This window comes from Neophocaena asiaeorientalis, unplaced genomic scaffold (genome assembly GCF_003031525.2).
Source record: "Neophocaena asiaeorientalis asiaeorientalis breed wild unplaced genomic scaffold, Neophocaena_asiaeorientalis_V1.1 scaffold9, whole genome shotgun sequence".
Lineage (NCBI taxonomy): Eukaryota > Metazoa > Chordata > Mammalia > Artiodactyla > Phocoenidae > Neophocaena > Neophocaena asiaeorientalis.
In genome coordinates, this window is record NW_020171825.1 from 239,093 (window position 1) to 256,205 (window position 17,113).

At 40.1% G+C, this 17,113-nt stretch overlaps 1 protein-coding gene across 1 annotated transcript in view; it reads left to right on the forward strand.

Annotated features, from left to right (window-relative positions):
- Positions 1-17,113, forward strand: part of NALCN (sodium leak channel, non-selective) — a 273,387-nt gene that overhangs the window by 176,483 nt on the left and 79,791 nt on the right. The window contains exon 15 of the mRNA XM_024740178.1: positions 16,639-16,775. Coding sequence (XP_024595946.1) covers positions 16,639-16,775 — 137 coding nt within the window. The remainder of the gene's footprint in view (positions 1-16,638; positions 16,776-17,113) is intronic.

Here is a 17,113-nt window from a genome sequence, read left to right on the forward strand (position 1 = left end):
TCACTGTGTTATATACCGAAACTTACATAATATTATAAATCACCTATACCTCAATTTTAAAAAGAAAAAGAAAAAAAAAAGACAGCAGCCTAGAAATCTAGAAGTCAATGCAAAAATGGTGAGCAGCCAACTGGAATTTTGGAGTTAAACAGGTACTAGTCAAGGATCCGGGAAGTCAAAACAAAACAGACCAGGTACCTGTTAGAATTGATGTCTTCCTATTACGGGTTGAATTGTGTCCCTCAAAAAGAGATACTGAAGCCCTAACTCCCAGTACCTGTGAATGTGACCTTATTTAAAAATAGGGCATTTGGGGCTTCCCTGGTGGCGCAGTGGTTGAGAGTCCGCCTGCCGATGCAGGGGACACGGGTTCGTGCCCCAGTCCGGGAAGATCCCACATGCCACGAAGCGGCTGGGCTCGTGAGCCATGGCCGCTGAGCCTGCGCATCCGGAGTCTGTGCTCCGCAACGGGAGAAGCCACAACAGTGAGAGGCCCGCGTACCACAAAAAAAAAAAAAAAATAGGGCATTTGCAGTTGAAATCAAGTTAAGGTGAGGTCATTAGGGTGGTCCCTAATCCAATACGACTGGTGTCCTTATACAAAAAGGAGAAGAGAGACACACAGAAACAGAGACTAGAGTGATGCATGTACAAGCTAAGGAACACCTAGGGTGTGGACCGTCACCAGAAACTAGGAGAAAGTCTTGAAACAGACCCTCCCTCAGAACCTCCAGAAGGAACCAAGCCCATAGACACTTTGATTTGGGATTTTCAGCCTCCAAAACTGAGATAGATTTCTGCCGTTTCAAGCCACCAGTTTTGGGTACTATGTTACAGCAGCCCTTGGAAACTAATACACCCCCTGGCCTCAAAAACAAAGGACCGCTCTTGGCTGCCAGGAAGTAATAGAGCTGAAAGATAGTGGGTGCTCTCAGGATGGCGGGCAGCTTTCACCAACCAAGAACAGCTTTCTCAACAGATGGACTTAGTTCCTTTTGCCCTTAATCAAACAAGTCCCATAATAATAAATGTTATAAATTTGAGACTTTCTTGGAAGAAGGGTTTCTCTAAGCCCTTCCAAAATTTCATTCTATGTGTGATTGACCCAAACCAGATCACTTTTAGAGGCTGTTGTTTTCAGAAACCTTGCTCTTTGCCTCATCCCCTGGCACTCAGGACGGTTAATAAGGCAGCTCAAGTCTCTCTTGACATTGAACAAACATAAAATGACGGGCCTAAGACTGTTCAAGTTTACAGTGATGAGTTGTCGGTTGTGTCAATTGTGCTAATTCAGAATTACTTTTATTACAGTTTATCACAGCACTCTACAAGATAACCTCTCAATTTTTTTTTCTCTTAAATTCTGAAGTATCTTAGAAAGGCATTCTTACAAAATCAGATGGCTCCTGACTTACTACGATTTTTTTTTTCTTAAGTGAGGTTTGGAGGGAAAATGTGTACAAACCAGGCAAGAGGGTTACTCTTCAGCATACCCGGTCCTCAGACCCCTGCCCAGCCATGGAGACACTATCTCACTTTGCTTTCTTTAATCACGAGAACAAAAATTTTAAACACCAACAGCGCTATTTTTTCTCAGATCCTTTCACAGGCAACGGGAAACTAGATGGTTATGGTTCTAAGAAAAAAACGTGACAATTGGTTTTCAGTTTTCTGCAGTGTCTTGCAGTCATTGAATTGCAAACAGGCTCTTCGGTAGCTGCGTTCAGACATGTTTCAGGAGTGAGGTAGTGAATTTTGTCCTCTGTGTGCCCATACACGCAACATGAGGTGTTGCCATTGCTTTGATTCCTTTGGGACTCAGGTTTCAGCAGCCCATCTGTTCTTTGTTCTGAGAAGCCCACGTACTTGTCTATTCCACCCAAAACGTTTCTGCTCTCTGCTTCTTCATTCAATTCCTTCAATCTTTGAGTCCCTACTGTGTGCAAAACACTGGGCCAGGCATTAAGGAGATAAGAATAAACAGTTAAATTTTCTGCTCTCATGGAGCTTAGGGTCTAATGGAGGAGTTGGACATCAGTCAAATAATCAGAGCAGTGAATAAATATTTATAATGTGAGATGAACTTTCTGCAGAAAAGAACGGCATTTGAGTGAGGAGTTAGAAGACCTTGACCCAGATGGGGGTCAGGGAAGTGGCGAAGGAGAAAGAGACACTTTGCCTGAGTTTTGAAGGAGGGGCAGTCGTGAACTTCATGGGGGGTGTTGATAGGGAAAGGGAGGGGAGAGCATTCCAGAGAGAAGGAAACATGTTCAGCATGACCCCAGAAAAAAGTGGTGTAAAGTGAGTATAGAAAAGTAAGTGGGGCATAGACCATGCAGCACCTTGAGAAACATGCCAAGAACTTTTCCCTTGGGGACTTCCCTGGCGGTCCAGTGGTTAAGAGTCTACACTTCCAATGCAAGGGTGCGGGTTCAATCCCTGGTCAGGGAACTAAGGTCCCACATGCCACGTGGCATGGCCAAGAAAAAAAGAACTTTTCCCTTTGCCCCCAGAACAATAGGAAGCCACTGTAGGCTCTTACGATGGGAGGCAGTGTGAATGGGAGAGCTGTTTGGGAAGCAGAATCAGCAGGGACTTGGTGAATGTTTAGATTTAAGGACATAAATGAGAGTCTCAAGGATGACTTCTGGTTTCAGGTTCATCTCCTTGGATGGATGATGATACCATTCACAGAACCGGGAAACATTAACAGAGAACTTTATTTGTGGGAAAAGATCATCACTCGGTCTTGGATATGTTGAGTTTGTGATGGGTTTGAGACTCAGCAGAGACACCTAATACTTGGTTGCATGTGTAGGTCTGGAGTCTAGGAGCAAGGGCTGGATGGCTAGAGATACAAATATGGACGTTCCGTATCATTCTCAGTTGTTTATCCAGTGCCTGCCATGTGCCAGGCACCGTTCTAGGCCCAAGGGGTAAGTCAGCAAAAACAACAGACAGAAATGTCTGCCCTCTTTGATTCTTCAGTCCTAGTGACGCGCTCTGTACTAGTGGAAGTTGTAAATCTGGATGAGATTGTATAGGGTGGGGGGAAAGGAGATACCGCAGCCTTAAGGAAAAATAATGATGCTGGTGCTTAATGATGCTGGTGCTTTGCCTTAGGGAAACACAAATAATCCATCTTTGTTTTTGTCCCACGTAAATGTTTGTTCTGTTACAAATAATCAACACTTTTTCTGTCTCAAGTTCAACCTCCCAATGGGAGAAGAATCTGATCGGTCCAGCTAGTCAACATCATTCGTTTTAGGCTGGAATTTTGTATCTCTGCCTCTCAATGCTGGTCAGCCATACAGAAAGCCATCAGCTTTGAACTGATGGGTAGATCCAGACCAAACCACAAAGTGGGCTCCCCTGAAATGTGGCTGGTTTCCTAAGACAGTCCTTTCTTCTCCTAACTCTCCACGCTGGCCTCTGCTCTGGAGGAGCTAGACCCCAAAGAAGGAGATGTGAAAGAAGAGACCAGATCCCCTTCCCAGTTCTAGAAAGAAAGTCATACTTGTGGGGCTGGGGTGGGGTAGGGGAGCAAGGCTTGAATCACAGATGAGACTGGATTGCCCTGGACTGATGTTTTTATAATCAAAGGTGGCCAGAAAGCTATGGAACTTACCTAAGAAGGGCAACCAGTCTTTTTCTTTATTCATAACTGAAGGTTGATGGTTTCATTGTCGGCCTTTCCTTACATTCTACCCGCTACCTTGCTCAGTAAGAGTCACAGTGGGAGACGGGGCATGGCTGGCATCCTCACTCACAGCCATATGATGATTGAATATTTTTTACTCTGTTATTAAAAGAATGACTTAGATTATTACTAAGAAATGAGAAATGTATATGTATGTTATTTTATTTGATGTTATCCCTATTTTCATGTTGTTTTGCATAAAATATGTTAGTGTGAATTGTCATAGTGCATCTAATAAGCCCTTTGCCCTCAAAGTATGCAAAATTGAACAACTGTACAATCTACCACAGGCACACTCAGGAATGATACTTGGAAAGTGCATGATGGTTGCCTGAGAAGGAATTACTTAAGAGGACAGAGCATGGGTGGGAGTTCAAGACCCCAATGTGGAGACTCCAGTACAAAATATGTGTTTTCCAAACCTCCGATTTAAAGTGTGGGATTTATTTTATAGTAAATACCATCATAGACACTAGTTATCTATAAACTAAGGTGGAACAAATAAAGAAATTTATGGAGATAATGAGAGCCAGATTTCACACAGTCAGAGAAGGAAGTTACAGATAAGCAAAGGAAAGATGCCAGAATGAACCCTCTGGCAATTGGAATAGGAGTATCAGTATGAACTCAGTTATTGTAAGATAGATAGATACATAGATGCATAAATAGATATATAGATACGTAGATACATCAGTAGATATATAGACATAGATACGTAGATAGATACATGGATACAAGGGTGGATACATATATACAGCTCTATGGTTACATAAGATACGTAGATACATCAGTAGATATATAGACATAGATACGTAGATAGATACATGGATACAAGGGTGGATACATATATACAGCTCTATGGTTACATAAGATACGTAGATACATCAGTAGATATATAGACATAGATACGTAGATAGATACATGGATACAAGGGTGGATACATATATACAGCTCTATGGTTACATAAGATACAAACATAGTAAGTAGATACTAAATATAGATATGTGTGTATACAAGGGCTCATATACATACATATATTTCCTAGGTCTTTCCTCTGGGCGAGGCTAGAAGCAGTGACATGCCAGTAACATCAAGAAAACCCAGTCCTAAAATTTTCGTTTCTAAAAACCATTCTCCAATAAAACAAATCAATATTCTTTGGAGAAATGACTGATTCTAGAGTTGAGGCAGGTAAAACACAAGATGAGACTTAAGTATAATCCTGGATGGGATTCTGAAACAGAAAAAAAGACATTCTTGCAAAATCCGGGGAATTCCTAAGCAGTTCTGCATTTTGGTTCAAAGTATTTGACCAAGGTTAATTTTTTGGTTTTGATCAATGTCCTATGGTTATGTAAGATACTAACATAAGAAAAAGCTGGGTCAAGGGTGTACAGGAACTCTCTGTACTATCTTTGCAACTATTACGTACATTTAAAATTATTTCAAAATAAAGAGGTTTTTTTTTTTCTAAACAGGCTAAGAATTTTCTATGGTAAACTCTAATAACACTATATAGAGACATAAATTGGCTGCTCTGTTGCCCTGTTCAACGACTCATATGTTTGTGAAGCTTTATACCATAGATATGTTGTATAGAATTTATAGTCAGTTACGATTTTTCTTTTAATCTTATAAAGTTGGAAGCATAGACTTCATCAAGAACAAAATGGTTTTTTATGGTTTTGTTTCTGATAGAAAATCTGATGTGGCTTGTCATTTCTCTTCATCTTAGTAATATAATTCATCTGAAATTGGAAGTCATTTGTGCTGGTTCATATGGCTGATTGCACGTTGTAAAGAGCCTAAGGAAAGGGTAACCAAGTGATGAGAAATACCACAAATCGGTCACTTCAGCCTGTTTGTGGGACACCCTTGATGCTGCCTTTTTTTGTTCTTCATCTCATCACCATTGTGTTATCCTTGTCTCTTGTGTAAAAATATACAGTGAGGCATGGGGCCACAGAGAGTCCCGCCCTTAATTAAAAATTGTCAGCTTAGTAGGGGAGAGATACACAGAATTAAGGAGTTATAGTGCAAAGCCCTGAGCACTAGGGTCGAAGACCCAGGGAGCCTGGGGGAAGACGTGCCTAACTCAGGTTGGAGCCAGGTCGAGAAGATATGTCTAAAAATAATGAATCAAATTTTATTAGGAAAGTGGGAAAATGCATTCCATATAAAAGAAATAGCAGGTGCAAAATTGCAGAAGTAGGGGCTTCCCTGGTGGCGCAGTGGTTGAGAGTCCGCCTGCCAATGCAGGGGACACGGGTTTGTGCCCTGGTCCGGGAAGATCCCACATGCCGCGGAGCGGCTGGGCCCGTGAGCCATGGCCGCAGAGCCTGCGCGTCCGGAGCCTGTGCTCCGCAACGGGAGAGGCCACAGCAGTGAGAGGCCTGCATACCGCAAAAAAAAAAAAAAATTGCAGAAGTAAAAACCCATCTATTGCTTAAAAATGCTGTTTTGGTGAAACGGTATACAGCAGTGTTGAGAAGCTGAAGTTCTGGAATCTGAAAGATGGTGGTCAAATCCCAGCGCTTACCACTTCTAGCTGCGCGACCCCGAGCAGCAGATTTGAGCTCCTTGGACCTCAGTTTCCTCATCTATGACAATGGAGCTAATTATGGTACCTACATCAGGGGGCTATTTTGAGGATTAAATAGTGTTAGAAAATGAGGCAATGAGCAAAGCGTTCAGCAGAGTATCTGCACACGTTTACTACTTCAAGTACCAATTGTTATTCTGAGAAATTATCCTAGAAGAGATGGTTTTTGAAGGAAGTATTGTAATTAACCAAGTGTGGAAGGAAAGTGTGTTGCAGGCAGGGGGACGGTATGTTCAAAGGCACAAATGGTACTCTGTGGGAGGGACTTACAAACCAATATTGTTAGAGTATAAAGGGCAAGGCATGAGGGGATACTTTAAGCCACGCTGAGCAGAATTTATTCTACACGTAATTGACCATCCTTGAATTACTTTAAGGCCCAGGAACAAGGTGGTGTTTCTTTCTTAGGTGTTCTTTAAGGTAGATTTAAAGGGACAGGACTACAATGGAAACCCAGTTGGGAGGGTTTCAGGAGTGATAGTGAGTCCAAGTGCCACTGGACTCAGCAGCCTGGGACCACTGAGGTGGTGGGAGAGACCTGGGGCCCGAGAGGGAGTGGACGAGGGGAAGTTAGTGCTGAGGAGTCGCGTACACGGTAAGCAAGCTTCAAGAAGCAAGTTTGAAAAGGGAGGGAGAATAGGATAGGACACAAGGTGAGGAGAAATGTTTGCCTTTCTCTATTTTCAATTTTTAAACCAAGAATCTTGAGAAAATAATTCAATCAACGTAGCGAAGGGGAAGAAATTGGAGCGAGTGGGAAAGGGTGAGGCAGGCCCAGGCTAGGGGGAGGAGGGGTCGGCAGCGCGCATGCGGCATGCTCTCCGTTTAGCCCCCTCACTGAGATGAGACCATTTTCACATCGAGCCAGCAGTTGCTGTGGCTCAGTGATAGCTTTGGTTTTTATAGCACATTTCCCTTGAGTAATTCAAATTACAGGCAATACCCCATCTCTCTTAAATATCTGGCATTTATATAAAAGAGTGAAGATCCTCATTTTTCATTTGAGAACATTGAAATCCAAAGCAGTTAAGGGATTATAAAATGGAACAAAAATTTAAATCTACATCTTCTTACTTTTTTACTGATGCACTATGCTATCTCCTGTGTTTTCTAACGCAAAACAAGGAGGACAATTATGTGAGTGCACAAAAGTGTATATTCTGAATTCCCTTTGGTCTGGGCTTTTTTTTTTTTTTCTATTACTTACTGAATATTCATCTCATAACAAGAACCAAACATCTAGTTTACATGGAACTCTAATATAATTTCATTTGAATTGGAGCAAAAAATGCATTTTTTATCGTAATAAAAATGTTTCAGGCTTCCCTGGTGGCGCAGTGGTTGACAGTCCACCTGCCAATGCAGGGGACAAGAAAATTCCCTAATGGAAACAACTGTGTCTCGGCTGAATAACGCAAGACAGATCACGATGTAAAATAGAGGTGTTTGGACCTAGAGGAAAAAACATGCAAAAGCAAACTGTATCCGTTACTACTATCTCAAGGAAACCATTCATTCCATTAGTGGGATTTTAAGGGACAATAATGTAAAGAAAAACAAGTGTTCAACATCATTTGGTATTCTGGTTTTTTAATAGTTTTCTTTCTTTTACTGTCTTGTTAACATTTTCTGCTAGCTTAGGGTTGTTGCAGATAGTACCTACATTACTGCCCAAAGAACCTTCTGCAGGACATTGAAAGCCTGTAAGGTCTTAGGTTCAGTGTTGTAACAAGAGCATGAAAGTGAACATTGCCTGTACAGCTTAGGGATGTCATAAGATGGTGTAAATGCATCTGTGCTGCTGGCCTCCCAAACCAGGAGGCAAAGAACAGCCACTTAATTCCCAGCTCCTCCAAGAACACCACCTCTCCCCACTTTCTTTGGGGTCAGGCTGTAAGGGGGAATGAGTAACAGCTCTGAATTTCTTGAGAGAGGTGGAAGAGGAAATGCCACTGATCAGCTGAAGTTATGAAATTACCTTGAACACTTTGGGGTGCCAGCTGTCACAAATAAATGTAGCTTTTATGGCCCAGATGCGAACCAAGAAATGAGCCCTCCAATTTATATCCAGAAAACTCCAATTTGAAGTTGGAAGGTACAGGGTTTATTGAAGATTTTTGTAAAAGAAGGAAAAAACAGTGACTTAAACACTTTTTTTCTCCTTTTTGGCCCTACTGCCCTGACCCTGACCCTAACTAACAGCCTGACACTGACCCTAACTAATGACCTGACGACTTCAACACTTTTTAAAGGAAACATTTTTAAAGTACACAGTATTGCTGTCTCACATGCAATTATGTAGCTAAGGGACATTTGCACAAAGGAAAAAGGAAAGGTTCTCCCCTCCAAGAAACTCTTTATTGGATTCAATAGGCTAGTAAGAAGTATCCCTTATACATATTTGTATGTCAAGGTTTTATAGTAACACAGAGATATTAATAAAAACCAGCATGTTTGATCATTACTCCAGATAGGTCATCTGTAGCTCGGGTTGTAGAATCACAGGTGCAAAATAGCAAGAGAAACTTCCTTGAAAAATAGTAGTTTATGCTTTAGAAAGAGTCTCCATTCTGAATTACTGAGTCATGTACAGATCTAGAAAAACCAGCAAAAGCCATTATGTAAAGAAGCAAAGATATGGGACTTCCCTGGTGGCACAGTGGTTAAGAATCTGCCCACCAATGCAGGGGACACGGGTTAGATCCCTGGTCCAGGAAGATCCCACATGCCACGGAGCAACTAAGCCCGTGCGCCACAACTACTGAGCCTGCGTACCACAACTACTGAAGCACACGCGCCTAGAGCCTGTGCTCCACAACTAGAGAAGCCACTGCGGTGAGAAGCCCACACACGGCAACGAAGAGTAGCCCCCGCACACAACAACGAAGACCAAACGCAGACAAAAAAAATAAAAACAAAAAAACAAAAGAAGCAAAGAGAATTCAGCCTTAATTGACTCAGATAACACTGAGGAACTCCCTTCTCCAGGTTAAACGGAATGTGGTCCTTTTTCATATGTGGAGGAGTCAAAAACCACTCTTCAGTTACATTAACCCACAGATCTCTGCACATTTTCCAAGCCAGAATGGACTAGATTTTCAAATGAGAATCTTTTCCAAGTCTGAATGCTTTTTAAATTGTTTTCTTTTAGAAAATCACACCAAAAATTACCAAAAAAATTTATTTAAGGTAATCCTTCAATTATTTGTTGCAGTATTCAGAACGGAACTGAAACTGAATAATGCTTGAATATTTTAACAGCAGAAAGCCCAGGCTGAAATATGGCAGATTTAAGCAATGAGGCAGAACGGGGTGTGTGTCGTGCAGACCAATTACTCCCAACTCTCTTGAGAAGCACAAGTAAAGGAAAAGCCTTTCAGCCACCCAATGTGTAATGATATCTCAGCAAGACAGATGCTGAGCCATAGAATAGCACTGAGCTGAGATGATTTATATTTTTTAAAGCTCAAGGTTTGAAATTTTTTCCTTTGATTCTAATTTCCTTTTTGCAAATTTTTTTTTTAAACCATGTGAGTCAGTTGCAAAGCTATCATCTGATCTATATGCTACAGCCAGACTTCACGCTCAGTTGAAGCCTCCTCCTTCCTTCGGACTGTTCTTTACATTAGGTTTTTCAGTAAAGACAATAAAATCTTGGGATTCTCTGTGCTACTTTTCTTCCGTTCAAGAATCATAACCTTTGAAATAATTTTTAAGTGGAAATTTACGATTACAATTACTATATGTTAGTAGGTCAGCTTTTGTGATACAGTATAATGATCTTAAATTATTATCCAGTATATCCAATATAATCCATGTTATTCCCTCACTTGCATCAAAGTAAATTTAATCTTGGAAAATCTGTGCTTACATGCAGAAGGGGAAAGAATTTGGATAAAAGCTAGAATACCATTTTATCACATATTAAAGAAACTTTATAGTGGCTTCAAAATACCATGAAGTACTTCCGTTTATCCTGGCTTCCTGATCCCCTTCCACCGCTCAGCCCCTCGACACACACACACTCTCTAATCCCATCTTGCGCTTTCTTCTTTTCTTCTCTTTTTGTAGCTCAGTCATGATCATGGGCTGGGGAAGAAGCAATGGTGAAGGTTATGGAGGTTAATAGCAGTGAAGTAAGAATTAAATGATTGTGCTCAAATGCATCATCTGCCCTTAAAAAAAGAAGAAAACTTTTTACTAAACTATAATATACTTATAGAAAGAGGCATTTTGCTGAATTTTTACAAACTGAACCCCCCCCCCCAGTGCCCAGCTCAAGAAATATTGACTGTGCCTTAGAAGCCCCTCCCCGTACACCTGTCCAGTCATCATGCTTCCCCTCACCCCAGGGTAAACGCTCTCCTGGGACCAAGCAGATAGACTAGTGCTGCCTGTATATATAAATGGAATATATATAAATGATATATGGAATCATTCAGTCCGTACTCTTGTTTTGTCTGGCTTCCTTTACTCACTGTTCTATTGGGAAATTCACCCAAGTTTTGTGCTTGGATGTTGTTCGTTGACTCAGATGTTTCAGTGGACCACAATTTGCTCTTCCAGTCAGGGGCTGATGGGCACTTGAAGAGTTTAAGTTTGGGACTCTTGCAGGTGGCACTGCTGTGGGCTTGGGAGGGTGTAGTTGTGCTGGGCGTGCACACATGTCCAGGAGGTATACACCCAGGAGAGGATTTGCCCAGCTGATGAGTGTGTGTATGTTCATCCCTCATTGATGCTGCTTATCTGGGAACAACCGGAAGAGCACTGGTGTTCGGAAGGAGGCCCCTTCCCTCGGGTAGAAGATGCGTGTCAGTGCCTCAGCAGTGAAAGTGGACATATCTGCCATTCCAGCAGCCACTCACCTTTCTCTATTTTAATTACCCCATTTGGCACATTTACGGGGCAGCAATGCCTGATAGTCAAGAGGATGGCTTGCAGGATCCTGAAGAACCTTCTGAGCCATCGAAAGAGCTTCTCACCTGCTCTTTGCAGTTTTAAGGTGCAATGATCAACTCATGCTTAGTTCAGATACATTTAGTCACAGTTATTATATTTCTACTCTCTAAAAGGTGCGATAAAAGTAAATTAGAAGTGGAATCTTGCCCTTAAGGAGCTTACAAGCTTTGGGGAGTATAACTCTAATACAAGTTAGAATGAGATGAGTTCCATTTTAAAAACATATAGGCATGGGGATTATTTTTTAATACTGGTAACCTACACCTGTTAAACATTATGTTCTAGGATAGTTGATTAAATGTTACAAAATATTACGTGTAAACTTATTCTAAACATTCATCTGTTCATCAGTGGCAGACATACGTTCAGGTTAAATGTCACAGAGTATAATTTTATTCTATTCTGTGAATCTAGGGACACCGATATTTCACACCAACAAATTTATTCAACTGGGAAAGATATTTTCTGCTTGTCTCTCCATCCATTAGAATATACCTAAAATCCTTTCTTTTATTTCCCAGTTATCTGCTGGAGAGTTTAGTTCTGCCATCTGATCTAATTACTTATTCCACAAATATTTGTTTAACTTACTTTGTGTCAAATATTCTGACAGGCCCCGGATATGGAATAGTGAAAAATTCCCACACGATCCCTGTGCTCCAAGAGTTTACAGTCTCAGGAAGAAGAGATATAGAGTTTCAAGTCATACAATATAAGTTCAAATAATGCTCCATGTAGTGGGTTTCATAGTGTCCCCCCAAAATCGATGTCTACCAGAAACCTCAGAATGGGACCTTATTTGGAAATTAGATTTTTGCAGATGTCATCAGTTAAGATCATATTGCTTTAGGGCAAGCCCTAATTTCAATGATTGGTGTCTTTGTAAGAGAAAGGAGAGGGAGATTCAGATAGAGAAACACACAGGGAAGAGGGCTAAGCAATGACAGAGACCAAGGAACAACAAAGACTGCTGAGAAGCTGGGAAGAGTGAAGGAAGGATTTTTTCCCTAGCGCTTTCAGAGAGAACGTGGCGTTGCTGGTACCCTGATTTAGCACTTCTGGCCTCTAGAACACCAAGAGAATCCATTTTTGTGTTTTAAGCTACTGATCTTATAATGATTTGTTAACAGTCCTAGGAACCTAGTACAGTGAGTGTTAGGTTGAACCATAAGAAATTGCCCATTTTGACTGCTTTGACCTACACGAACATGGCGACTTCATTTGGTCCAACCCAATATGCTGTGAGCTTGTGAGAGGAAGACCTTGTTGATGAGAGGAAGCTTCTCAGAGGGATTTCTGGTGGAACTGAAATCAGAAAAGCAAGTGGAAGTTCATGAAGAACAAGAGAGAAAGGGGAGGAGAGGAGCTCCCAGCAGAGGGACCAGGGCAACGAAGGCTCTGGGGCAGAGGCCTGGACACTTGCGAAGAGCTGAAAGAGGCGGGCATGACTGGAACATGGTGTGGGCACAGGGCCAGGTGAGGCTGGACAGGTAGGGACAGGTAGGAACAGGTAACACAGAATTGGGTGTTAAAACCTAAAGGTTGATGGTTTTGTTCAGGAGCAGTGGACCCCCACTGAAGGGTTTAAGCCAAAAAGTGAGAAGATTACTCTGACCCAGATGCAGGATAGATTTGAAGGAGCCAAACCAGATGACGAGACGGTGGGAGGGAGGGCATGAGCCAGGGGATGTCTCTGACCAGGGAAGCACGGTGGGGATCCAGAGAATGGGCCACCTGAGCAGTTTTTAGGAAAGAGCTCCGTGTTTTTGTTTTGATGGCATTGTCCTGATCAATATACCATCTGCCCTTGTGTCTCTTTGAAGACATTTAATTCTCAAAATATACATACCAGTCCCGGCAGGCCTACAGCCCCAGTGTTGACTCATATAATCATGTGTAGCAATTTCACTGCCCAAGAAGTCTCTGGAAGGAGAAGCGGCACCTCCTTCTTTTTTTTTCTAATTTCTCTCTTTGCTACTCACCTTGTGTTCACATCACTTTGTTTATATCTCAGCTAGAATAGCTATTACATTTTATTGTCATTATCTGTTTATATAACTATCCATTATAATGTGGGTTCCGTGAGGGCAAATACTGTGCCTCAGTTATTTTTATATCCCCAGAACCTAGCACAGAACCTGCTAAGTCCTGGCCTGTGGGATTTGATTTATAAGTGACTGCATCGGTGTATCAATAAATGAGTCAGCAGACACATGAATTAAATACTTCGTTTATGCTCTGTCTTCTCAGCCTGTCTTTGGCCCTTTATAATTGCCTTTCTCTTTGGTCTGACAGCATATTAACTGCTTTTTTTTCCCCCTGTGTGCTCTCCTTACCACTACAAATATTTTTCTACTAGTTGTGGCAATAAACTTTTGGAAAAGAAGTATCTTCCTCATGAATCTCTTTATATGTGGAGCCATTTTTCTAATTGCCTGCATCTCCTGGAAATGCTCACAGTTTTTGTTCTGTGCCTTTGGGAGCTAATTCTTTAGCACTGTTGTCATCGTAACCATCAAATTATTAAGAATGCACCGTGGTCAGTGTTCCTGTCAGGGGGAGAGGGGAGGAAGGTGGTGAACAATGGTGGCCCCTTCCCTAAATGAGATACCACCAAAGACAGAAAGTCAAAGATAACTCACAAAGCTATATAAGATATACAAATGGCTAAGGTAAATGTTCATATTATATAAAACCAAAATGGAAGAACAGTTTCTGTAGTGGAGTAAGAAAAAAAGGCAAGTTTCCTGAACTAGGAATCAGGATGTAGAATCTCACTGTGGGCTCACAACCAGTTGGACAACTGAGCCATATATTGTATTGAACTTGGGATGTTCCCCCAGAATGCTCGTGTTCTCTCTGGCCATTTTGAATATCCCCACATGGTAGGAGGGAAGAGCTGCCACCTCTCTTCTCATTATAAAAGCTTCCTTGGCCTCTCATGCTCACCTTTCCACAAATCCAGGACAGATTGTCATTATAAAGTAAAAGCATAAGAAATAGAGACACAGATGTAGAGAACAAATGTATGGATACCGGGTGGGAGGGAAGAGGGGGGATGAATTGGGAGATTGGGGTTGACATGTATACACTACAATGTGTAAAATAGATAACTAATGAGAACAGACTGTATAGCACAGGGAACTCTACTCAATGCTCTATGGTGATCTAAATGGGAAGGAAATCCGAAAAAGAGGAGATATATGTTTACGTGTAACTGATTCACTTTGCTGTACAGCAGAAACTAACACAGTGTTGTAAAACAGCTATACTCCAATAAAAATTAATTTAACAAAATAAAGTAAAAGCATCTACCCCCTTGTCATGATATTTAGGGGATATTTTGTCATACTGTAATAGAAATGCGTTGACCAGTCCCAAGAATAACAAATATTTAAAGTTTTGTTTTTAATTAAAATAACATTGGTTATTTTAATATTTTAAAATATTATTTTAATAAAATAAGCTAATGTACTTTATGCCTCAAGTAAGTCTTTAAAGATATATATCATCTCTATAAATTGCAGCTTTCTGATAACTAACGAGGTAATCATGGAACTAATGCTATGGAAATATCTTTAATATGTTTTCTCATAATATATGCTAATATATGTTAATTTTAAGTAATTTGAGCAAACCAGAGAAAACTAATTTCATAATTCTGCTTCTTTACCCCTAGAAATAACCACTATTACCAGTTGGAATATATCCTTCCAGATTTGTTATATATAAATGATGAGGTCTCATAATATGTACTCTTTTATATTATCTACTTTTTAAGGACACATATACACACACACAGATTATAAGATTTATAAGATTTAAGATTTATAGATCTATGTCATCCATTATAAGAGCTTCATAGAGTCTTTTTGCATGAATGTACCATAATTTATTTTGCCAGTCCTTACTGGGGATAAGTGTTTAGTTTATTAGTTTATTTCTAATTTTTTTAATATTACTGACAGAGTAGCATTGAACTGCCATGTACTTTTTTTTTTTTAAGATTTTTTTTATGTGGACCATTTTTAAAGTCTTTATTGAATTTGTTACAATATTGCTTTTGTTTTATGTTTTGGTTTTTTGGCCACGAGACATGTGGGATCTTAGCTCCCTGACCAAGGATTGAACCCATACCGCCTGCTTTGGAAGGCAAAGTCTTAACCACTGGACTGCCAGTGAAGTCCCTGCCATGTATTTATGTCTTTGCCCGTTTGTTCAAATATTTCCTTAAGATAAAGTCTCAAAAATGATATTGCTGGATCAAAGTAGACATATCTTTAACATTTTAAAACATATTATCACATTGCCTTCTGAAAAAGTTGTACCATTTTATATCAACAAAAATTCCCATTTCCCCATAACCTCACATTTTTTAACTTTTGATAGTCTGATATGCAAAAGTAATAATTTTATTTGTGTGTTTATAGTACCTATAAGTATTTGTGTTTGAGCATCTTTTCATTAATTTTGAAGCAGTTGTATAATTTTGTGAATTTGTCTTTTCCAAAATTAGTTTGTGAACACTTTTTATAAATCAAGAAATATATATCCAACATTTTTCAAAAAAAAAAAAAAAGCATATACCCCATAGGGGGTAAGAAGCTGGTACCTTTTGAAACGTGCTTCCATAACCCCACAAAGAAAGACTGACTGAACTAAAGTAATCTTTGACCTCTTAGCTCAGCATTTGTGATGTAAAGCCTCAGCTTCTGTGAAACCTAAACTGTAAAAATATAAAAACAAACTTATAGAAATAAATAAACAAATAAATAATAAAACCATTTGCTTGTCAATTCCCAGATATTTCATGGCACGTAATTGAATAATTCCCAAGCATCTTTACAACTACATAGAGAACTTTTTCTTTATGTACCAAATGTGTTGTTTCTCTTTGAGCTATTCTTTCATGAATCTGCTAGGCTAAATGATCAATTTCTTTGACATTTTCCCCCTTTCAAATATCACCACTTAGGATTTTCATTTCTTTTTTCATTCTTTTGATTTCTAATTCTAACACACATATTTATAAAACACTTTGGTGTTTAAATATGTTAGTGATAATAAGTCAGTCAATGATAAAAAAAATTATGTTTCGTATGGAAAGGGGATTATGTTTGGGAATAAAATAACATACATTTTTCTTCTAATTGTTTTTTTCTGGTTTAGTTTTTTGTTTAGTTTTCTTTTTGTTTTCCCTGTGCTCAGACTTTGAACACTCAGAGTAAGGCAGGAGACCAAGATATACTTGGTAGGGCTTTACTGCCATCTACCGTTCCTTCATGTAATAACTCATTGTTCCTTTGATTCAAAAATTCTGATAGACTGTGACTTACATTACTAAAGATTCCCCCCTTCTTTCTATTCTTTTCTTTAGTTAAAGCAAAGTGAAGCAAACGCAGACACCAAAGAAAAGCTCCCTTTGCGACTTCGAATCTTTGAAAAATTTCCAAACAGACCGCAAATGGTGAAAATCTCAAAGCTTCCTTCAGATTTTACAGTTCCTAAAATCAGGTATTAAAGTATTTCTTTAATTGTATATCTCAAATACACTGTAAAACATTCATCTTCAATCTGATTCAGCCCTTTCAAACTCATGTGGGTGTGGTGTCTTTCTATTTTTAAGTTATTATCCATACTGCTACTCTGTCTTCCTCTGTTTTAAAACCGTTGACCCCTTTAAGCAATACATCCAGAGCAGAGTCAAGTGTGTTAGCCTGGGCAAGACGGCTGCTGACCGCTGCTTCGCCCTGAGATGGCCCCTCGGGGGTTTGACTTCACAGGTAACTGGCACAGGTGGTCCAGCTTACAAAGATGCACGTAGACATTGGCCTCTGACCCTCAACCATGTA